This window comes from Agrilus planipennis, unplaced genomic scaffold, assembly GCF_000699045.2.
Source record: "Agrilus planipennis isolate EAB-ADULT unplaced genomic scaffold, Apla_2.0 scaffold179, whole genome shotgun sequence".
In the NCBI taxonomy this organism is placed as follows: domain Eukaryota; kingdom Metazoa; phylum Arthropoda; class Insecta; order Coleoptera; family Buprestidae; genus Agrilus; species Agrilus planipennis.
Genome location: NW_020438885.1, coordinates 507,345 through 532,922, shown reverse-complemented (window position 1 = coordinate 532,922; position 25,578 = coordinate 507,345). Strand labels below are relative to the sequence as shown.

The 25,578-nt window shown below is 34.8% G+C and overlaps 1 protein-coding gene across 1 annotated transcript; it reads right to left on the bottom strand.

Moving 5' to 3' along the window:
- Positions 1-9,102: 9,102 nt before the first annotated feature.
- On the bottom strand, positions 9,103-25,166 carry LOC108740518 (neurogenic locus protein delta). Its single transcript, XM_018474863.1, has 7 exons — positions 24,556-25,166; positions 23,806-24,093; positions 21,493-21,550; positions 16,057-16,302; positions 14,428-14,488; positions 10,431-11,945; positions 9,103-10,278 (listed from the first exon to the last, which is right to left on the bottom strand). Exons 1-7 carry the CDS (start codon positions 24,604-24,606, stop codon positions 10,158-10,160), a joined length of 2,340 nt encoding a protein of 779 aa, XP_018330365.1. The 5' UTR covers positions 24,607-25,166; the 3' UTR covers positions 9,103-10,157.
- Positions 25,167-25,578: the final 412 nt, after the last annotated feature.

The following is a 25,578-nucleotide window of genomic DNA, read 5'->3' as shown; positions in this document are numbered from 1 at the left end:
GAAGTAATCGAAGCTGTAAATGGTTATTTTGAGGAGCTTGACGAATCAGTCTATAGAGATGGCATTAATAGACTGGAACACCGCTATGAGAAATGTATCAGCCTTGGAGGAGATTATGTTGAGAAATAAAAAAAAAAAATTTTTAAAAACCTTGTTTTTCTTGGTCAGGCCGGAAACTTATCAATCCACCCTCGTATGTTTCTTATTATAAAGCGTAGTCATATAATGTATGTTCATCGGGTTCCACCTGAAAAAGTTTCCAACTTATTTATTTGCGAAAACTGGTGCAAGAAAATTATTGATCTAAACATAGTGTTTCTTTCAATCGAAGAAATATATCGGGTTTTTGGCGCGTCCGACGCCCCAAACATGAAAAAATCATAACATCAAATAATTTAGCATCTTACAGCTAAATTTTTCAGAATCGTTTATAAATAAATTTAAAATAAACTGTAAATCTTGTCCGGTAAATTTTTTGAGAGGTAGTTGTATTATTTTTTTTGCACCAAATCAATTAGTTTGAGAAGGTCCGCAAAGAAGACGTCCCTACTCCGACATGCAATTTCCGCAAATGAAAAAGGTGTCCGAGTGTCACCTGTCAGATCATCACAAATTTTTTAGTTGTGATCCGGCGGACTAATATCCATTTTTCTATTTGCCTTAATCTGTTTTAAGTTAGTAAAAGACCAAAAAAACATCGGCAAAGCTATTGGATAGTTCTATTTTTTTGTACTTACTACTATGTATCTGAGTTGTACAGTTACCTAGTGGAGTACGTACTGTATAATTACCAACGTTGTACATTACTATTACTAGGCCGTTAGCGTTTTAGAAGATCCTCTCTATTAATGCAGTGAAGATGCAACTTTCATTTCTGCTACATAATTTCAAATGGTTTTAGTGTTCATGCCTACACTTTCTACGCGAACGATAGACCGAGAGAGATGGCCCTTTCAACTTCAGTAATGAATTCCGTGTTCCTTTCTGCGCATAAATAGTTATTATACAAGGTGTTTACAAAAGTTACCCCTTTATTCGTTTAATTCAATATACGTATCGTATATAATAACTGCAGTTATATTCCAAAAATTACATTAGATACATCAAACATTTTTTTCAAGCTAAAGGAATGCCGTAATTTTTACTTAAGTAATTAGTTCTAATGGTAATTAACACTTAATATTTTTGTTTAACAGGGTAAATGCCGTTGTTTATCTAAAAGGTTAGTTACTGAGAATAATTTCAACATTCATTATAGAAATATGTTAAGGTGTGTAATGCTAAAAAAGTATCGAATAGGTCAAGAGGTGGACTATATTCATTTATATTGAGGCTACTACCCAGGAAGCGGTTATTGAACTTATACGTATACATGTATTGTAGTTGTACATATATGTGTGTATGTATGACATATAAATTCGATAAACTCCCGAAATGCTCTCATGTACATGGGATAATCAAACATGTCCAGACGATTGTCTTGTCAACGTTTTGTTTTATTTCGATTAACGGGCGACATAGAAGTTGCTTTTATATTTGAGAGGGTTGTATTTTAGAGTAGGTAAATCATTGAAGCCGGCGCCGTTAGCCAGTCTCCGTTTCGGTTGGGATCATTGCCAAATCTTTCTTAAGCTTCAGGGTAAATAAGTTGAAAGAAACCGTTTTACAGTAAGTTCTTCATAACGGATTTTACCCCAGGTGGCATCTTCTCATTTCGACGAAACTTCTCGTTAAATACACAAGGGGAGGAATATTGGGGATGATATTTTATATTTTCAACTGCTGCGACTTTGACGGATGAATCGTTTTCAAAGTTTTACCCTCCCTGGGCGCGAAAAAAGATATTTAACGCGAGTCTTTCGAGTTCTAAATATTCAATCTATATAAAAGCTCTATAGGAAAACTATCAGTATGATGTTTGAGTGACAATAATTAACTCATATTATTTGTTTTGATGTTCTGCTAATAATTTCACAGCCATCTTCGTAAACAAATAAATGGTTTTAGTTTATTTTACAAAGAACATTAAGTAATTTGAAAACTAGAGGTGTTACTTAGATGCCGTTGTTCAAATTGAAGTAGTTTCCGAAATGTTCTAATAGGTGATCACTGTGAGGCACCCTGTATATATTACGGTTAATATGTTTACTTGGCTGGTTTGTAAACTGACTGGATACTATACAAACTGTCCAAAAGTCTGGCCTATCTTCTCCTACCGTAATCATAATCCTTAAAACTAGACATCCGGACAGTTTGTACACTATTTAATATCCAGCTAGTTTGCAAACTAGCCAATTAACCATATTAACGGTAACATTCATATACTTATTGTTTAAAGAAGTTTTCTTTGGCTACAACCCCAAATATGATACTATGGTTAAATCTTGCACCTTGCAGGGCCGCCGTAAAACATTTGGTGTTCGTGGACCTTAAGTTAGCAGTACGAAATTAACTTATTATTTTTATATGTATAAAAGATTTTAACCAATTAACCAACAATACTTTATTATTATTATTATTGTACTACACATATGCATGTATGAACATATAAAACTTGGTGAGTGAGTTAAGGCCTCTTTGTAAATGAAATGCATACTTCAAATGACAGCATTAAAAATAACTGAATGTATAATTGATAATTCCAACAGTTTTACATACCTACGACAGAATAAAAAGTACAATTTCCCATCACGCCCATAAAATAGACTCCAACGCGTTATTTTTCTTTTGTTTTTGGCAAGAAAACAGATTTCAAATTACGCGATGTTTTCGTACCAATAATTCGTCCATTGTTTCCAAAAAGTGTTTAGAGACGTTGCTGTTTTAATCAAAGAGATAAATCAGAATGATAAAATGTCGTATTAAAAAACGTAAAATTCGTGAAATGGTTACAACTTAACTTTAATAGTAGGTAGCTTCCGTGTGTGATCGCGGGTTTGGAACCTTGAATTTTTTATGAAGCCGATTTTAATCCGCAACGTAACATTATAAACCGGAGGAATACGTTCCTTTAATTTTTGTTCTTGAATCATTAGAACAATAAAATTATTAAGTACTTAATATATATACAATCAGTTTTTGACACAGTCTTGCTTATTGAACACGATATTCTCAATCAATTTAAAAGAATTTGCTTATGTACTGGCTGATGAGCAAATCGATTGGATTAATCAGAAGAAAAAACAGCATCACGAATGCCTTTTACGGAATGTATATTACTCACCTAAGCGCGTAAGGTCAACGAGAGGATGGCATGCCGAAGAATGATACATACCTTGCTTTCCAGTTTACTTCATTCTATCGCGGCGGATCAGTATGGCACTACGTTTGTGCCATTATTTCTTTAAGGCACCCCTTATAATCAGTCTGTTTCCAGTTGTTTCTTTTTACAAATAAATTGCCAAGTTGCCATGCTACTGAACTTTACGGTCATTATCGGCACCCTAAATTAGAAAATATTCTCCAGTGACATGTATTTTATTTTATACATGAGATTTACCCCATTGTTCATCTATCATATAATAATTGGCAGTGTATTTGTTGAATTTAGAATTTTATTGTTTTGCAACAGGTAGGAATTTATAATTAGCCTTAATACTTATCGTTAGTCGCATATCTAAACTAGTACAACCGTGACCTTTTAATAGAATTGTAATGCAATTAAGCCTGGTACTTTTAAATGACGTATTTTGTTATATTATATGCAATGACAACTTAGAAAGACTACCTACTGAAAATATCGTGTTCAAACGGGAATGCATACCTTTTTGTTTACTGTATCTAACATCCCAAAAGTTGAATAAAATGTAAAACGATTGTTGACTGCCAAAGAAACATAAGCATAAGAAATTAATACTGTATGGAATTTTATTTTTTGTGGGAAAATATACCTGTCGATGTCCCACATTTTTGTGTAAGAAAGATAAGGAAGAGACGCGTCTAAGCCATTTTTACAAGATCTTTATAAATTCCTTTATCAGTTTAAATAAATATGTAGATATAATAATGTCATTGCGACAACAAAATAATCAAAATTTTATGTCAGGGTTATGACACTTAAAAAAAAAATAAATCTACACAAATACGTAAATATTAGTTGAAACTGTCCACATCCTATAAGTATAACTTTAATTAAGGTACCTCTCAGAATGAGTTCCGAAAACGTCAAATTAGCGATTTTTATATAAAAATTCTGGTTAAATGATAATACGCTGGTTTAATTAGACATTTCAATAGTCGGTCGATTCCAAAACATTGTACTATCGGAGAAGATATATGCCCACAATTTGATTACAAGACAAAAACGTTATTAACTTTTTTAAATTGCTTAATAAAGTACAAAGCCCTACTATGCTAAAAACTCAATCGGACGTTTTTGGAGTATGTTATGCATCTTTTCCCATTTTGTGCAATCTTTAACCGAAAATTGATAGTTTATAAATTTCGCAGTAAGTTTTTTCGGTTACGGTTCTGTATTTCTCTTCTAGCACTGTCAGCTTAGTAAATGTATGTATGCACTTGTTGTTTTTTAATCTACTATCATAAGAGTTATATAAGGCAAGACCATTTTGAGTAATAATGGTGTAGGTTGCTTCCCATTCACCTATATACATGCAGCATGCGAACTTGCAATACTACTTTCACATCAAGAAGCTTCTTCTGTTTGGAATGTTGTACAGTACCGAAGAGTAGAAACTGCACGATGCCTTCCGACTTTGAATGTAGGCTAAGTCGACTTAAACGTATAGTTGTTATAAACTGCAAGTTGCTATTAGTAGATGGCAGAAATTGCTACATTCCTTTAAGAAAATCATTAAACAAATAGCCTATAATCTTAATTTTATTCGAATTCGGTCCGAAATTTTTTTGCAAGATGATCTTAGAAAGGGGACTTTTTATTTTCTTTATTATTGTTATTATTGCTATGTCAGTTTTATCGTATTTCTAACTAACTTCATGGTCGGTTGGACAACGTGACGTTCAAGATACAGCTCATTAAACATTCTATTTGACACCTTATTTTATCCCTAGTCCAATTATTCAGTTATAAGAACCCAGAATTGCTTTGTTATATCTAATAGTTTTTAAATAATGCCGAGAATGGTAATTTATTAAAGCATCCTAATCTATTTATTCATTTCCACAAATTGAAAACAATTATCATCAACCAATTCAATTCAGTACAAATACATACATCAGTAATAGCAAAGTCAAAAATTTCTTTACGTAAGAATAAATTCTTTTAAAGTAAAAGGCAAGCTTCCACATATGAGAGCCACCAGCAAATCTAGGTACTGTTCATGATTTATTGTACCTTTCTCCTTTAACACTGGTTGAACATCACATTGCATATTAAATGCAATGCGAATTTGTGTTGAAATGCATAATTTCAAACGAACTACCACGCAATTTTAATTAACATCTTAAACCAGGTAATTTTTGTTAGAATACTTTTCATTCTTATGAAAACATTTTAAATGTGAAAGTTGCATACTTACCTTAATTTGTATAATTAACATCATTCGTTTAAATATTGCATGCATATAGTGTAAGGAGTTAAACTTTAACTTTAGTAAACTTATAAAAAACTATTTATTTACCAATTTATCAGGAAGCTTCATTTTTAATTTGTTTTACAAATAAGTTGTAACTTGGTTAACAAGTACGTTTAACTTGCTTAGGAAACCCCTTTTAGTGATGTACAAGATCAAGATACTTTTCTTGTTAAGCAGGTTAGTAACTTACTTGTTAAGTAAGTTAATAAGTTGTTTGTTAAGCAAATTATAAATGATGCATGCTGATACTTCAGAGCTTTCGTAATTATTGGCCTTTTTTTTCGTTTGTTGTATTTGACATTACCTGGTATTTCATATCTATTAAATTTAAAACGTTACATGTCAAATAATTCTTACAATTTGACGTTAGTAGAGTATTTTCTATAAGCGTACAATAATGACAAATTCCTTGTAAAGTTAAAGACAAGAGTTGCCACACGCAAATATTACGACTCTTTAGGAGACGTCTCCGGTGGAATGTCGGCGGCCGCGCCGGGTGTAACCAAGGACTTTTTCGTTTATTTTATCCTAAAGTACCGCGATTATCCTTTATAATTCCTAGTCATAACAGATAATATCGTCAATAAATTTTCAATATTGTTTGAAATAAAGAGCTTAACATATATATTGTTATTATCTGGAGGTATAATTTTAATTTGAATTCGTTGTTTGTTCAACTGTCTCTTCAATTATTAGAAAAGTGAATCATCTCATATATTTTAATGTAGCGATAGAATACCTAGAGAAATTTTAAAGCCTTCCGTTTTTAATTATGTATATTTATAAAAGAGTCACAGATCTCGTGATGGTGTTGTAATTTCTAAATTTAGCTGACAAAGAGAGTCAGTATCAAATTCGTTTTTTCAGACGGCGTCAGTGTCTTATTTGAAGTTTTATTTTTTAAGAGGACGATAAATTAATAGTCAACAGTAGTGATCAGACGAAATTCCTCTAGAGTAATTCGACAATTCACCTAAATTTTGCGGCTTTATTTTTCTTCATTAGCTGCCGCTTTTTTCTTTTTATGAGAACATCGTATGTACTACTAATTCTAGCTTTTTTAAGCCTCTTGCGTTTATCCTGAATAGTTTAACATTTCTTTACGATTAAATGAAAGAGAGCTTACACAAATTTCTAGTCGCAAAATAGAAAGCATGATGCTTTAAGGATGGACAGACAGTTCGCCTCTGAGTACCGAGATTTATAATTCTGTAGTTTGTAGGTTACAAGAAGCAACAGTAATGTGTCACATAACCCCGAGTTCATGACCCTAACTGACATTCACCTGTCTTCTATAAAAAAAAGTTTTTTAAGTTATGTTTAGCGACTGCTAACGGCAGTGTATTGGGTATTGTGCGTGGATAAATTGCAATTTTGTTTTCTAATTTAACCTGTTTATCCAATAAAGGAAAACGATTGTATGTATAGAATTAATAAATGAACTTGCGTGCAACCGACAAACGCAGCTTAATTTTAAAACTTAAAAAGGTATAGGTTAAAAGGAGTTCATGAACAAAATGACCCCTCTTACATTTACTGTAATAGAATTACTATATAAACTTATTATTTGTGTGATCTTTTTATGACAGTAAAAACAGTGGCGCTAAAGCGTCGTCATCTCATAGGTTTATCGACGGCGCCATGTGGGATTATGCGGTAAACATTCTAGCAAAACCGGAAGTTTCCGTCGAGATGACGTTTCTCTTCCGTATAAGAAAACGATTGTGCAGACTCGATAAGGTTGTCAGTGGTCTTCTTTAGACAGTAGATATTATGAAGTTTCGATCAACTTTACGAGTTCAGTAATTGATTTATCGGATGTTCAATACATATACGCATTTTACCCTATTTTATCTTATTTTCTTTATGTTTACGTTAGAGCGGACGTTATAAACTTTTGATGTCGAAAAATGATTACATGATAACACGATGTGGAAAAGTTAACGACGTAATTAGCCCTTTATTTTAGATTTGCGAATGTTGCTCGAAACGAATTACCGTTTAACATCTGTGTATTGTACATGGACAGGAGGAAATAGGTCAATTACAGTTCTAAGTTTAAGCTGTTGCCACCAATACAGACAGCTTTTTTCTGCAAAACAGTTAAATTAAACTTTCAGTTTTTAAATAAGATTTATATCTAAATGTATTAGAAATTCCTCGAAATTGTGTAAATCGTCGCCGTCGATATACCTATAATGGTTGCGCATTGCGATTTCTCATAAAATAGTGGAGTAAATTTTTTAAATTAAATAAGTGGTGACTGCCTTTAACGTTAAGATAAGGTAAAAAAGTAGCATGTTGTAAATTAATCAAGGTATGGCAACATAAACTGTAACTAGCCAGGCTACACGTAGTTTCATTCGCACGCTTCGAATTATTAGTGAAAGGCAGATGATTTGCTTAATTTACATGGATTGTGAATGCAGTGAACGGCAAGACGAACCGCGAGAAACGAATTTAGCATGTTTTTCTCAAGATCGAGATCTATAAAATTAGTTAACTCTGACGACTTCATGAAGGTCAGCCCTCTCGTTAGAACTATTCGCGCTCTGGTGATCGACAAACTTTTCGCGTAACTATAAGTAAATCGAAAGTGTGCAATTCTAAGATCAAAATATAAAATTCATCACGTCTTAGCATTAATAGGGCGTAATAGGGAAATACTTTCTTCGGGTAAAGTCAAAACGTTTAATTTTTAAGAAATAACCGACGAAAAAGTACTAAATTCAATTTTTTATATAAATGAAGGTAATTCAACTTTGAAACGGAGCACAACGTGTTTTAAAGCAGCTGTCGTCGAGTTTTTCTTAAGCACCCGTATGCATTCTCCTCGTGAAGTGCCTACAGTTCACCTGCCCCAAAGTCGCGTTTGTTATATTTACATTCCTTTTGCACAGTAAAGAATAAAACGGAGTAAATTTTAACACTAATGATAATTTCCACAAGCACTTTTCGTTAAGTATACTGTCCGATCGATACTGTTCTTTTTTATTTAAATTTAGACTATGTTCATAAACATTCGTTTTAATCCTTTGATGTGGCAAAACACCACCTGCTGAAACTTATTATGAACACATTGCGTGATGATAAGCCTTTTTGTATGTTCAGTTGAAAACTGTCAAGAATTATGTATAATCCTAATTAAGGCCGAGTACTTTTTAAGTTCGAGTTACCAAATGTGTTTAGTGTGGATAATTAAAGTTTACGGTTAGTAGTAATGACAACACAACAAGAAGTTTAATAAAAGCGCTCACGATGAAATTATATAATCAGAACTAAATATTGTACGTACTTACCATTTTGCTGGAAGAAAATTCTCACTGTAGTTATGTTGTGGCATAATAAAATGCGAATTACACGAAAATTAACACTCGAATTACATGTTTATATATAAAATATTTTCACTGCCGTGAACATTTTTATATTTTTATTGCTCATTTTTTTTACATTAGTGGTGGAAAGGAAAAGCGGTGGCAATTAAGAAAAGGCGTAAAAAATGAAAGATTTTTATAAAGAACAAAATTTACTAAACAATACAGCCGTTTCAATATAAGACTGCATGAAGAAACATGAACAATTATAATAATCGGTATTATAATAATGACATAAAGTTTGCATTTTTTCTCACTATAAATATACATCAATATCTTACAAAAGGTCTTTTATTAGACAAGCTTTGCGGTAAACTTGTCGACGTGATTAAGTATTACAACAAGTGTAGTATGGGCCATTTTTGGCAATACCGAAACGCCATTCGAAGGAAGAATCGATAGTGCCGTGAATGGCCTTTCGAAATGACTTAGTTATAATATTACAGGAACATATTATCTTTGTTCAAAGATATATTCTTAAAAACTATACTTAAACTAATTTAAATTTACACTACACATACATCAGTCGCTTCCGCCGTTGGTGATGGAGATGATTCTTTTAGCAAAAAAAAAATGGCGAAAAGAATCGTCTTCCGTCACATTCATATTACGGTGGACGTAGGTAATCTAACATAATAATACAAATACTGGGAAAAGTAGTCCTTTAAGTAGTTGATTCTGACTTAGTTTTAGTTAAGTTGATCACATAAATGATAAATATAAACATGACGCCTTATCGTATAGCATGCCCTCGTCTTCGAAATCGATCGTTTTTACTTACAACATGCAAATTTTAGTTACCTACTGGACGTTTTGCCTCCTCGCAAGACAGGCTCTTAGTTCCGCCAAATCTTTGGTTCCTAACCTAGATCCCCCATCAATGGTCAAAATGCATGGAAATATCGAATTATTATAACTAAACTATATACAAACAAACTATTACCATTAGTGGGAAAGATCTGGTCTTGGTTGGCGTTTTCCAGAGCGGTATCGCGAGCACGCAGAAACCCCTGGAGGACATCGTGCGTTGTACTGTCGTGTCCTACAAGTTAAGTACGCAAGCGAAATAAATAATAAGTTTGCGATCCTAACCGCATCAGCTGCCGGAGCTGAGATATTTAATAAATAACTGTACAAAGCGTGGCTCCGACCTATGATGTGAACGGATTCAACACATATTCATGCACTCAGCTCAGACGCACAACAACGTAAATATCATCCTTCGTATTTACACCTCGGTTGCGAAAAGGCCAGGCGATATCGCACCTGCTCGGTGGAAATGTTCTCCTATCACATAAACCCCAACATTGGGTTCCTTCTCCACCGACCTCTTTAACAGGGACGGATCGCTGTAAGAAAACAGCAAGTTAGTGGAAGGAAAGGAGACGTTATATAGGTATGTTGTGTACGTATGGAAAGTAATTCCAAAAATATCACATTAATCGAATGAATAAGTAGTGGTGGTGTTTAAAAGTCAGAAAAGAAATTATAGGTTATTTACCTCACTCCACACACAGCCGAGGAATTTGACATCACAGACATACGCTTGATGTGTTCGTATTCGGGTTCGTGCTGCAGTTTGGCAGCAAGTAACACAGAAGCGGCTGCAGTACGAGGCCCGTGTTCTGTGTTCAGTTGTTTTTGAGAACGGGACCTCTGCAAAGTATAAACAGGCCTCCCATCGATGATCTGATGGTGCAGCGGCTTTGAGAAGCAGTCGCTCTCACTGACACTCACGTTAGAGACACTACAGTCATCAGGAGAAGGGAGATTAGACGCACTGACAACGTTGTTTGTGCACTTTCCCCAAGAGTTTTTAATTATGTGCGTATCGGTAACGATATTACTTCCACGTTTTGAAAAACTACTATGAGCTGTATTCTGTTCATTTTGCAAGCGAGCTTCTTCATCCGCTCGAGCTTTTTCTCGCTTCCTTCGTTGTTTTAAGCAGATGATGACGCCTACCGCGATTAACACTAGAAGTGGCACGAAAGTCGAAATGGTCGCGATCACTACCACATGTTCTGTAGTAAGGTTCGAGTCAGATGACACCCTTGCGCTAGGAGCCGCACTAGTCACGGATTCGTCACAAGTCCGTCCCATAAAATTCGTCGTGCACTGACATTCGAATCCGTGTACGCGATTCACACAACTACCGCCGTTTTGACATGGCCGCGACTGGCATTCGTCAATTTGTTCGCTACAGTCTTTACCTGCGAAACCAGGCGCACACTTACACTTATAGTCATTAGTCAATTTTATGCAAGTTCCACCGTTCGCACACGGCTTCGCAAGGCAATAATCGACGCGAGTTTGGCAAAGCGGACCTACGAATCCTGGCACGCATTGGCACCGAAACTCGTTCACTTTGTCCACGCAGGTCCCACCATTTAAGCAAGGATTTCCCAAACAATCGTCTATGTTTGTTTCACACCTCTTCCCACTGAATCCTGAGAGGCAGATGCATTTAAAGCCGTCGATGTCATCGAAGCAACTTCCATCATTCATGCATGGATTGGAGATGCAATCGTTTACTTGAAGCTCACAGTCCTGGCCGCTATATCCAGGAAGGCACTCGCATTTGTGACCCATTTCCGTTTCTGTACAAGTACCACCATTATGGCAAGGGTTGTCACTACAAGTTTGTACGGAAGTTTCGCAGTGAGGACCGTGGAAGCCTTTAGGACACACGCAAGTATGGTACGTGCCGTTTTTTGTACAAGTTCCATCGTTCAAACAGGGGCTGTTCTGGCAATCGTAGATCGCTATTTCGCATGCGGTGCCTGTAAAACCCGGTGCACAGCTGCAAGTGTAGCTGCCTTGTCCGGTGTTGAAGCAGGTGCCACCATTACGACAAGGTTTGTGGTTGGTGCAAAAATTCAAATCCTGATTACAGAAAAGGCCTCCCCATCCTTCATCGCAAAGACAATCCCACGGCTTAACACAGGTTCCGTGCATGCAGCCTGGATAACGTTGACATTGATTGCATAATGGACCTTCCCATCCTGACTGGCATCTGAAACAATAAAGCCACACATAAGCTTTCACTACCTTGCTAAATAAATTGCATACAACTAGTTCTAGTTTTGATGTTTCCACAAGTTAAAGTGTAGAAATGAAAGAATATGAGCATAGATTATACTACACGAGTTGCACTTTTTAAGGTTTTATTCATGACAAAATGTTAAGTCTGCTCTAAAAATACCTTTTCCCGTGAATAGTCGTGCAAAATCAGCAAATTGTATAATCGTAAATTGTTCAATTTGCGTGGGAACAACAGGATAATTTTATGTATTTGCTTCATGAATGAACATTCCTATTTTGAAAAATACGAAATAAAAAATTCATGTCGTATAGAAGTGCTAAAAATATTAAAGTAAATGTGAAAATAAATGTAAACTACAAACAAACATCAATTTATACACACACACGTAGATATAATATTCCATAAATTTTTCTACAGTGTAGTTAGTATATGACTGTATAAAATTAGATTGGGATGACGCATGAAAGACCTATACAACCGGTGTAGTTTTGTTAACGTCACCGACATTACAGAATATAAATCGGGGAAGTGATGTCTATTAAAACAGAAAAATACACTTGGACGGATGCATTCTCCGTGGAAATAACGGAATGATGAAGTGGAATCAGCTTGTAAAGTCTTCAACGTGCACCGTAGACGAGAAAGACGAGAATAAGATAATAATGACGAAACAGATTAGTCGTTTGTGAAATGCACCAGCGCAATTATATTTTCAACATCGTTTTGAATTTTGATTAGAAAAAAAAAAAGAAGTTGTTTAATGAATTAAGACAAAATGATTCTATCAATTAAAAAAATGAAGTTAATTAAGTTGAAAATATTACTCTTTCGTTACTGCTAAATGTGAATCTTAATACCTACAAAATGAGAAATATTTAGAAAGTGCATGAATATTTGTTTAGATTTCTCAAGTGCATTTCAATCACGCCCCGAAATGGCAATTGTCCCGTAAAAAACGCGAAGAAGTAGAAGAGAACAACTAAACAGAAGAAGATGTGATACAATTGTTGCGTTTTTTCTCAGGGCAATAGGCTGAGCAGCGTTACATTAGTACCCTTTAATTATTCCGATCATGCGTTTAGGAGTGAGTGTATTTATTCGGATTGTATCGAGGTGCTCATTGAGTTGCAGCTTGGATCGTCGTTGCGCGGGGAGAAGTGGCGGGGATGCAACACGCCCACAGAGCTGTTTCCCACGCTGCCCGGTGGCAAGTATGCAGGTCAAGGAAAGGTTACCTGCGGGTCGGCGGCCCAATCCGCATACACCATCTCATAGGTGCACTCTGTTGAGCGACTCTTTCGATTCTGCCCTTCTCTTCCGCGTAATGATAAAATGTTCTTTTATATCCATCACATATGAATGTAGCATCGTACGAGTAGCTATTATTAATTGTTGTTATTGAATATCGTTCTGTTATCATCCTTTTTTAATAGCCTCACGCGACGATGATGCAATAATTAAATCTTTCGTAATAGGAATTTTTTGAATGAAAAAGCATTAGCATATTGAGGTAAATCGGCATTTTATAAACTGGCAGGTTCAGACGTCAGACTACGTTACATGTTATGCAAATGTGTTTATGATGGGTACGATTTTGAGTGGTTATGGTGTAGGTAGTTACATTTCCTTTAACAGGAAATGCACTGTGCGAATTTATAGTCTGAACTTTCTACCAGTACGCACTGACGTACGACTGTTATTAACTTTTCAAAAATTTTACATATACCGTCTGCGATAACTTAAATTAATTAATTAGGAGAATATTTAATGAGTGAAACTTCCCTCAAAGTGTCTTTTTAGTTTAATCATGTACAATCTTGATGCAATTTGAAGAAATTTATGCAGTTGCTGCTGATTAACATTGATGTAATTACATCAACTAATTGTCAGAAATTGAGGAAAGTTAATGCTCCTGAAAACAAGACGAATGAAAGAACTGCCTACTGTGGGTACATGTTATTTTGTGCAAATCGACAGTTAAGAAGTGTGCACGATTTTATGAGTTGTAAAGTAATTTTATTCACTTGGCTGCCATGATGAATTTTAATTACGTTTTGGTTTTGCTTCTAATTACTTTGCAAGAGTCATAATTCTCGTTTGTTTTAACAACGTCGTTTTAGTAAAACTTACGTGTCAGAACCATTCAAGGGGCAACCAGTTCTTCTGTAGTTAAAAATATACAACGTTCCACATCATTGTTACAATAATCATAACAAATATTAATAATCTTTAGTATATAATAATATAATTCATTTGCGCAGTAAAATCTGTGGAAATATAGAACTTTTTTGTCGAAACCGTAGTAGCAGACTTGTTAGCGGGAAGCTATTGTGTAATATACCGTATTTTATGCTAATCTTAACTTTGTTAGAACATTGTACCAACCACACAAAGTAATTTCAATGATAGAATAAGTGGCATTCGGTGGATAATAATGACGTTAAGTTCTTACCTGCACTCGTTTGGTTTCGAACAATGACCATGTTGCTCATCACAGCCTGGTAAACAACGGGCTGTAAGAAAGAAAACGGAATAAGTACAGATAGGAGAATTAATTATGTATTTGTTTCTTTACGTTTATTCCTACAACAGCACAAGAAATTGATAATTAAATATAAACAGAAGAAAAATATAATATTATGAATTAGTTGAATTCTAAACATTTATACCGAATATACCTTTCGAAATAAACAAATCAAGAAGAAAAGAGAGATTGACCAAATGGTCTACAGTTACCTACTGATATTCTAATGTGAAGAATAAAGTTTTTATTGTTTTATATCCGAGTCTTTTGTGGACCATAAATTACATAAATATTAAAAAGGAAGGAGGTAAATGCGTTCCTAGCACAGCACACCTTCACTGCAGTAAATTTGTCCAATATTTCGGTATCAGAGTAGAAGTTCGTTGATAGACCAATATTCTATTGTTTAATTTGAATAATAGGATAAAAGTAAAAGAAGCATTACTGGCAGCCTAAGTCGGTAAAATAGTAGCAATAGTCTGCTTTGCTAGTGCTTTATGTTCTAAAGAACAATGATGGATGATGGTCGCGGCCTGACAAGAATGTAGTAGTCGCAATATGGTTATACCAATGTAGTAGATATACAGGACGAATGGACGTACGGTGCGCTACAATATGTGCAAGAAAAAGAGAACGGTGCGCAGTAGAAATGTTGTTTCTAACTCCAATGTTCGCCACGGTCTTCTGTCCTGTCTGTCCGAGAGACTGGCTGGCTCATTGTCAGCTAGTGCCTCCTCTGTGCACCCTGTATACTCGCAGGTATGCGCTACGGCCAAGCAGATCGTGGGAAGAAAGCCGGCTGCAACCGACAGCTGACTTGCTCACGTCTTTGCTTTCGCGGTCGTAGTTTTTGTTCTTTTACGATCAAAAATTATATTTTTTGTCCTTTAATGTCCGTATTCACTTGCACGATAGACGCATCATTCGTAATCGAGTTCCCATCTTTCTCTTTTTTATGAGAAGTATTTGCATTTTTTTATTCGTCAAATTTTTTTGCTTTTCTCAATTCCTTCCACGACCATATAAACAGACGATTGAAAATTGCTATTTTTTCTTAATAAAATTGCTTCACCGTTTTGCGAAATTAAGCAAGTCTTGCGTGAAAAACGGTACTAATTAAGAAGTAGGTGTCTTCATTTAAAGGACCAACAACATTGTTGGCTAAATCCCAGATATTTATACCAGAAGTATAAAAACCGATATGTTTTTACCTAATTGAACATGACTGAAACAAGGTAGCACCAATTTCAGCAACAGTAGCTTACAATTAGTTCTAACTAAAACGATTTAAGCAACCGTAGTACCCAGGAAAAGGTTAGTTGTTTTATTCTGAAACAACTTTATCAACAGGAATAATTTAAAGCAGTACAACTTCAAGTGTGGCTCAATATAGGTGGTAATTTATAGTAAGATGAAAAACGTCCGTCCCGGCAAGTATACATTAAAAAAGAAGGGAAGCTGATAGAGACGCACATCTGGCGCTACTCTTCGCTTTCGACGTTTATGTATGATACTTATAAATGTATATAACAATAAAAACACACAGCGAGTACTTACGTGTAGTGCAGTAATCGCCGGTCCAGCCAGACAAACAGACACGTTCACCCGTGGGAGAGCAAGTAAAATGGCCGAAGCTGTCGTCCCTAGGCCGACATACTGTCTCACATCCCTTGCCGTAGTAATATGGCTCACAGGTTACCCTGTATTCTATACGCAAAGTGGAATATTTCGAAGTGTGATTGTCTTCGGTCCACTCGTCACTCACTTGTAAATATCGTTGTCTAATAAGGGTGGTAACCAAAACTGTAAAAAAAAAAGCTTGGTAACTCGCAAGTGAAGTTTGTATACGAGGGGTTGTAGCTATTCAAAAGAACAACATTTTTATTTAAAGAAAGATCCTCGAGTATATCCAAATGAAAACAATAGAATTTGTTCTGAGATAAGGTTTAGATGTAGTAATTTTTGGTGTTAAATAGAAACGTAATTCAACAAATCGTCGTCAAAAGGCAGACGTGAAAGAAATAAGGTGCACCTGCATGATGTACTTCGCAGCTGTATCCGGCAAAGAACAGAACAGAGGCTGGATGATGGCTGCTGCGGGGAAGCGAGAAAGAAAACAGTCTCTTTTACCCACCACCACCACCACCACCACCAACCAGCCAACTCTTTGAACACCTTTATTATAGCTTCCAACTACAAGAGCGAATGAGTAAATAAAACTAAAGTTTATCGGGGACAGGTTCTGTACACCCCGACTTTATACCTGTATCAACCTTCATCCAATTCCCTTAATTAGTTCCTTCATTGCTACGAATATTTAATAATTAATTCCCTGATGTCCGATTTCAGTTACAATTTATTTTTAATACTAATGGAAGAAGAAATGGATCGAATTTAAAGTAACTGTTTTACTTAAACACATTGTATGTATACTCCAAGGAAGATTTTAAATTGTTTATTCATTTGTACAATAATAGCAAAATATAGTCATTGTGGAACACAAAATAAACTAATAAGTACACCGAGCTTCCAAAAGGTTAATGAGAAACATGGAAATAGCGTTAACACTATGGTGCAATACTCTTGAAATATTGCTAATGACTCATAAATCTTAAGATTGAAATTTCACCAGCTTGTTAAATTTTAAAACTCAACCCAAGAAAATTGACGCGTTTCTTTGACCATAAATTTTCTTTTGTGACTTTTACTTTACTTACGGCAAATATTTCTTATATTGTACTTGCGTGTCTGGGAACTGGAAGAAATGCGTGTTAATATTTATGAGCGGTTTAGTAAAGGTAAACACGATGGGAAGTTATCGCGAACAAGGGTGGGAAGGAAATTCAAGACAATATTCCATCACATCAAGAGACACAGCGACACGATGCGATGTACGAAGCACATAAAAGACCAAGCGATGATGGCGCAAAGCGTGAGGGGTAGTGGTTGCTGTAGCAATACTAGTACCTATCTGAAGGGTCAGGACATCCGGTACAGCGTTAAAATCGCACAGCGCTTCTCCTAAGGAAACGCTTTGTGTAACTTACCACACTGATATGGGTTGTTCGCGTAAACAGATGCATCATGGAACAGTGTAGGTGTACCAAGACATACAAAAACTGATATGTGTATAACATGTATTTCGATATGTACGCTTGTAGGGGGCGATCGAATTAATCCGTAAATAACGCAAAGAAAAACTTGAGACTTAACCTATTTACCAAATATCCTTAGTCTTCTTTTGCCGCAATTGATAGTCGAACAGGATCGTTAAAAATAGAACCGATCACTTTCGGACAGATTCGCGAAAGAAAGAAAAACAACAGGGTCGCCAGGCGCTTAGCTTTTACGTTCTTATTTCAGTTTTAATAGTCGGCAATACGCAACTTAACAGCATCAGTTTTATGAGGGAACCGCAGAACTTTTCTCGTTTATTCCTTTTATAGGTACTAAGGTATCTATTCTCGTGTAAATGTATGTACAATGGGTAAAAGTTCTACAAAAATAAGCATAAAAGGATATATTTTTAAATATATTAGCAAAATAACACCTCTCTTTACTATGCATGCATTTAGCTAGATACCTGGCAAAAACTAGATATTTGCTTGTGACGTTTACCTTTAAATATAACGAAAAAATTTAAAAGAAACAGATAAACTCAAAAGTAGAGAAACTTTTTCCTCAATCGAATATTCGAAATGAGGTTAAACGAAAAATTATTTAATTTGTTATTTATAACTGTTATTATGTAGTTGCCAAACATACCCAATGTAAGTATAGTTAATAGAGAATTTGATGAAATAAAAATTACCTAAAATTATCATAATTATACAGCAAGCTACTTATTACTAGATAGGAAATTGTAGATTATTAATTACAGTAAATGTTGAACCATAACGAACTAAAGCAAGTTTAATTAATAAAGTTTTGTAAAAAAAATAGATGAAAACCAGTGTGGAAATTAAAAATTATTTATGCTATTCGTAGCAAATAAATGTAACTTCATAACTCATTCTTAACGATAATCTCGATGACTTCAAGCATTAACCAAATGAACGCTTTATCTTAAACGCAATTTTAAATTATTTTAAGTTGAATTTTAATGTCATATTAATGAAGATTGGCGTTGTTTTCCGTTCAGTAAAACTTCCAAAAAGAGCCGAATAAGCGGCGACATTTTTATGGTAGTCACAATATTACAGTAAAATCTGTAAAATAAATAGCCACATCAGGAGGACAGGTTTTTGGTTTAATTAACGGCCATCCGTTAATGCATGGTACTAAAGGAAGATGATATTAGGCTCGAGACAGAGATAGCGTATTCGTAACGAAAACACGTAACAGACTATGGTAGAGTTACAAGTGCTTTCTCAGGAGTATTTCAATATTTATTCCTACCGTTTTACAACAGCTTCCTTAATTCTCGTTTAAACGGGTTCTGTTCCATCCTTTCTCAAACAAGTGCCTAGGTACTTTTCGTAGAAAAAAATTTAGATTTGTTTTCAGTTTGATACTAATCAGCGTGATTCTGTATAAAAATAAAGAAAATTCCCAATGAAGTTAATATAATATAAACAAGTTATAAAATCCGTTATATAAATTATCATCAATTTAAAAAGCAAAGTTATGCTTAGAATAAAAAGGTAGTAAAAAATGCCGTTAAGTATGTGAGTACATAGAAAAGGGTAACGCTCTGATGCATGCAACGAAATGACGACGACTTATGAGAACATCGAAAGAAAGAAAAGTATAAAAATTGTGGATTATTAAAACAGTAAATATAAATCATCCCGCGAACCCTGAAACACGTCCGTATGTATGCATGTTATTTTCCGGAGTTAATACAATATGCTACATGTTTTTTATGATGTTAGCAACGTAACTTAGTAGAACGTGTGAACAGTTTTAATTAGTTCCTATATACGCAGGTTCATGTCTCTCGATTTCTTAAATGATCCTTCCTCTTTGAGCTCTGTGCTGTATAATTAATTAGGCACATCAGCGTCATGAGTACTATAGTGCCGGTGGAAGTGACTGGAATTACACGCGATTCACCATAAAAGTAATTAATTCATTTGAAATTGCAAAGGTACGCATATGATTTTTCGATTAAAGGATTCTAAATCAAAAAATTTTATCTGAAAATTATTCAATGAAGACATATTTAATGATAATGATTTGGCGATATCAAAAGGAAAAAAGTAATTTGAGACAAAATTATAAGGTGCACTAAATCGGTAAGAAAGTTTAAAATTTTCTCACTTTGCTTCTTAATATGTTCCTACATACTTATGAAAATGTTATTCTTTTTTGGTAAAATAATGTAATTTTTCGCCTTTGGCTTTGCATCGTAGAAAAACAGTATTTAACATCAGACCGAATGCTTAACTATACGCATCAAGGGGCACATCATAGGGGAAGGTGAGGACGGTTATGTTCGTAAAACACCTGGCAACGAACTTGGAGACCCATAAATTTTGAAAGCAACGTACCAATTGTATTTGTAAAATTCGGCTACAATAGAACACGTTGCAAAAATTTAAAACATGCACATATGTTTCTTCTCTACCAACTACAGATTTTGTCATATTGCTTCATCATGGTATTTTGGCAAGTTTACAGCCCGATAAGTCATTAAAAAGATGAAGAATGCTAGAGATCTTTTGGTACTCGTATTTTTAAAACGTTAAACAAAGAAATACAAAAAATACCGAAATTATCAAATGGCTAAACAGACTAAACAAGATTTGTATTTAGCGTTTAGATTCAAACACAACGTAGATTTATATTCTTCGAAAATAGGCTATCATTGTGAATTAAGAGATGAAGGTGCAGTTTCGAAGAATACAATGGGTTTCAAGACACGAAAAGAAAGTAAACCAAAAATGTTCACGACTTTGTAACATTTTTTAGATTGTGACGAGGGATTTTAACAATACAATCGATTGTTGCATCGAGGTACAGAGTCATGCTTTTGTTTGATTAGGACAATGAAAAGTTAGAGCGGCCTGTGGGCCTGTAACGTTTTTAAAATTTAACAGAATAATTTCAAAAGGAAAAAATAATCGCTTAAAACGCGTTACGGGGAAGCTATTCGATCAAATGTTGTGAATTTATTTGCATTCACTATCGCTCACAATAAGTACGCATACACTCGGCCTAGTTTTAACTCTTTCATTAAAAGTAAACTATATTCGCCAGTATTTTACTGCAGAAATATTTGATATTCAAAAAAGAAACAGTATTACGTATAATTCCGTTCATAATAGAAATAATGTTTTTATTAATACGAGCATGTAAGTATATACGAAACATAAAAAGTTTTGCCGTTTTATCTTTTAGGATTTAAAAAACAACATGAAACTTATTTAATCGTATTTAACGTGAGCATGGGGAGAATAGGTGAAGGGTTGTGTTACTTGGCAGAGCTTAGAAAAGACCATAATCCACCGTGTAGCATAGGTAAACATTTGGGTAAAACGGAAAGGTCTTGCATGAATCAGGAGAGGGTCGAAATCCGGTTGACAGCTGCGGTGCATGTGTGTAAAGCTAAACTTGTGCGCACTATGTTTTATAGAAAGGGCCACTGCAACGAATATGTATGCAAATTTACTTTTGCTATATCGGTTAGTAACGAAGTACTGATTTATTGTACCTATTCCCTTTTTGTCGAGTACACGCCAAGCTAACGAAGAGATTTCGCGTAAGGTAATGATAAAACAGGCAAATAACAAAATAAAACTAGATTTGCGTTCATTGAATTGTAGACGTATTAGTAGAAGACTAACATGTGCTTGTCCTAATTCACTAGACACAATATGATTTTAAATACATACTAGAAATGTAATGATACTTGATGCTTTGATAAAGATAAGGGCGGTTTGTAGTTTGTTATATTATAAGATATGAGGACATTTTGATCGTTTTAGGTATGATTGTTCTTTTAAATAAGTACAAAAGTCCATTGAATACGTTTGATATAAACAAACTTACCTTCGTTGTGCGTTGTCAGGTTTCCATGATATGCTTGTACAATAAGAGAAAATGTACCCTGCAAAGAAGAATAAGCACGCTCTGTATTTTTTGCAAAAAATAATAGTAATAAATAAAGGTAAACAATTAATTTGAAAGATAAGCAAGAAATTCACTGAAAGTAGTCGTTTATCAATATGGTTGATTCTTATTTAGATTTGTCTACTGTAGTACTGCCTACTTTATGTATCAATATTGATTGAGAACATTGGTTTACATTGGATTTCTAACGAACTCATTATAAGTTCGTATAAAATTTATTATGAAAATTAGTTCACTGTCATAATTATGACACAAAAAATGTACTACAATTACATACCAGTATTTTACGACGGCAAAAAATTAAACTTTTTTAACTTCAACATGCAACATTCCAGAATTCGTATGTGAAAGACAATGAAATATAATGAAATGCACCCACTTAAAACAATAATTATTGAAATTTGTACTTGGCGGAATAAAGAATAGTGCAATGTAAGGCGAGCAAGGAATGATAGTATTAGGTACCTAGTATAAGTACACGAATGTACCACAGTAAATTATGTAAAACCGGTTGACAAATAACAATTTACAACTAACCGGCATCTCTTCTTTCTACTTATTGCACACGAAATGGTGGGAAAATAGTACTTTCAAGCGTTTTTACCACGACTTGGATAAATCAATTGGAAATTTGTAGCAGCAACATTGATACCCAAAGCTAATTGATCACAGACTGGTTTATAAAGCAGCAAGAGCGACAATACAAAGCGGCACCTGGTTTAACTTTTAACTATTATAGTAATAAATAACATGCTTTGCCCGATGATACGCTTTCAAGCATTTTCAGTTCTTTACTTAATTAAATAAGTAAATTACTTCTAGCACTGTTGCATAAACTATAAAATTAGCAGCGTTATTGTTAAATTTAAATTTCACGCATTTTTGCCTTAAGAATTCGATGGTTGCATAATTTAAGAAAGCTGCAAGTTTTGTTTAATTTGGATAGTTTTTAATCAACCACTTAAATTGTTAAAATTAATGTACATCTTCTAATTTCGCAATCGTTAATAATTAAAACATGGTTACACTTATTAACTTTCCCCTTTCAATAAGAATTACCAGGAAAAGATTAATTATATAATTTTCTTTTCAATTACGACTAACTTTATAATAATTCACGGTGAATCATTCAAACAAAAAATATACACCCATTTTTAAATTGAGTATCAAAAGCACTTCCAATTTATGAAATATAGATACAATAGGTGCTTAATATGTTAAAGAATAATAAACGAACAGGTACAACATAAAATAAATAAAGAAATGACAAGAAAAAAATTGACAACTGGGACGAAACTCAAACATCGTCTGCAAAATACAAGCAAAGATAAACCTTTTTCAAACAGATTAAAATTTATTTAAAACAACTGGGAGCAGTATCTAGGTACGTATTTTATCGTTCGTATTTGTAAGTGGCCTGCATAAATACGCAAAAAATATTTCTTAACAAGTTAATTTACATTTGTCAGATAGCGAGAGAAAAAGTTGCAGTGCAACCAGCTACATTCATTTTATCGATAAATCTATTATTAGTAAGTTTAAATTCGTGCAACCTGTTTCCCACGGTGTGTATCTATACCTGCTCAGAGCCAGTTTATAGGATGCTGCAAAATCATCCAACGGAAATGGTAAATATACTTTCTTAGTAAACTGCACATGCGGTTTATTAGGTTTCATTTTATGATTATTTCCTGCTTTATATTTTTATAAATTATTCCTAGGCTGCGAAAATAAATATTTTAAAAATTTTAGATTGCGCCAAATGAATATGTGTACGTATAAATATCAGTACTTATTAATAGTTAGGTAGGGAAAGTTAAGAAGTGAGGTTTATAGCTAAAGGCATTTTTGAATCTCATTTAATCTATGAGGTAAGCCAGTTCATAACAAGTTGTTCTCAATCAAATTTTACGTAATATGTAGGTACCTATACTTATCATCCCTATTGTTATTACCACTGCTCTAGTGGTAACAGTGAAAAAATAAACGACTACTTATTAAATGTGGGTCTGTCGGTTTTATAATTTGTATCATGTACATATTTTTAAGCTGTTTCAAAAGTGCAATATAAGAATGGAATTACGATTGAAATTAAATTTCTCCAAATTCAATTAGATTTGTACTTTTACTCAATAAATAAACAAGCACTCCTAAGTGGTTCTCATTTGAAGTGGTTGTTTCCGAAACGACTCATTTATAAATTAAGTATTTCTAAAAAATCTCAGAACTTACCGGCCACGTAAAGGGGAAAGGAAATCTTATGGGGCTATCAAAACCATCCTGAGATTCCGTCCGTTGGTTCGCCAGATACACAGGAGTTATGACTTCCCCAAAAGTGCACGGTCCTTTCAGATCGACCACCACTTGATATTCTTTGAGACATATTCTAAATTGTGGTTGACATGTTCCGATGCATTCCGAATTTTTCATTTTTCCAGTACAACATTTACCGAAATCCTCTTTGCCGGCATCATTGTCAAAAGATTTCAGTCTCAATTCGAAAATGCCTGAGGAATCCGCCTATGACAAAAACATTTCTCAGTGTATACCTACACGAACTTTAACGCGTATCTGTTAAGAACGTATGTACCTATGTAGGTATGTACTTTGTAGGTAAGTTAAAAACGATAGGTAGGATACGTGCATGTATAAGCATCTGATGCTTTGGACATGTGTGTTGTGTACATACAACAAACGTTCGGTGGTCTCTTGGGATCGAAAGCTATTTTAAGAACTCGTAGTAAAGCAATGAATACCAAAAGCATTCGAATTTAACTTTAGAAAACGGAATCAAAAAACGAAAAAGTGTGAGTCAAACTGCATCTTGAAGAGCACGAGACAGTGACCAATAACAATCAATTTCAGTGTCTCGCGCGTTAGCAAAATCACCTTGGTTTTCGATTCCTCAGAGTAAAGAGCGCGGGGTTTTCAACTTTGAATGTTTATCGGGATTATGTTCTTTAAACGCCGTAAAGGACTTACCTGTTGTAAGACCAATACAAGGCCGACTAGAGAGAATCTTATCCAAGACATGGTAGCGTCAATAGGGATTCAGTAGCAGCTTGATGCCGTTACCGTCGAGTCGATCTAAAATACCGAGCCATAGGCAAATTATCGTCGAACACTAGCACTAAGTCACAAAAAGCAACATTTACAAAAAAACTACAGGCACTTTGTTAACTACCACCCATTACGGTTTTACGACACAACACACTTCACTGAACAGCTCCAACAAAAGAACGGCACGGTACATTCACGAAAACTAGTTGCAGACTGGCAATCAACAGCACGGCCGTGTGGTAGCGAAGCATCAACGTCTGTCCAGGGGAGGGGAGCAGCAAGCGCACCAAGGGGGCCCGATGTGTGCTTCCGCTAGCGCTCTACAGTCTCCGCCACTGTACAACTGCTTCCGAGTTATCTAGCCCGCTTACTACCCTCGAATGGCCAGCCACCCGGCTTGCTGTCCTTAATATTATGAGGAGCGGCAGCTGTTGTTCGACGGCTGCTGTTGTCGGTGTGCCATGGGGTAGTAGTAGTAGTAGTAGCAGTAGTAGTAGCAGCGTATGAGCTGCATACGACGCTGCACCACTTTCTACCCCATACGCCACACCACCACCACGCGTTCTTTCTGGACGGATGAACCGGAGACCCTGCTGGCAACGTGTGTATTTCATAACGACGCGACGCGATGCGACACCCAACTGTAAACACCTTGTAGTACGTCAAAACAAGCGTAACATGCTTACTATTAATACGCAACTTTACTACCAATATGCAAATTACATATACGATAAGAAGTTTACTAATAGGAATATCATTTTCAAATAAAACTCCTACTGACCTAACGAGAATCATATTTGTTAGTAGGCACTGTACCATCTATCAGTTAATATACCAACCATCCATCAGTTAATATACGTACTTCTTTAATCCATTTAAGAAAAGTTGTTTTAATAACAATAAACAAATAAAAATATAAGTACTAAATATCTACCTATACTGGCA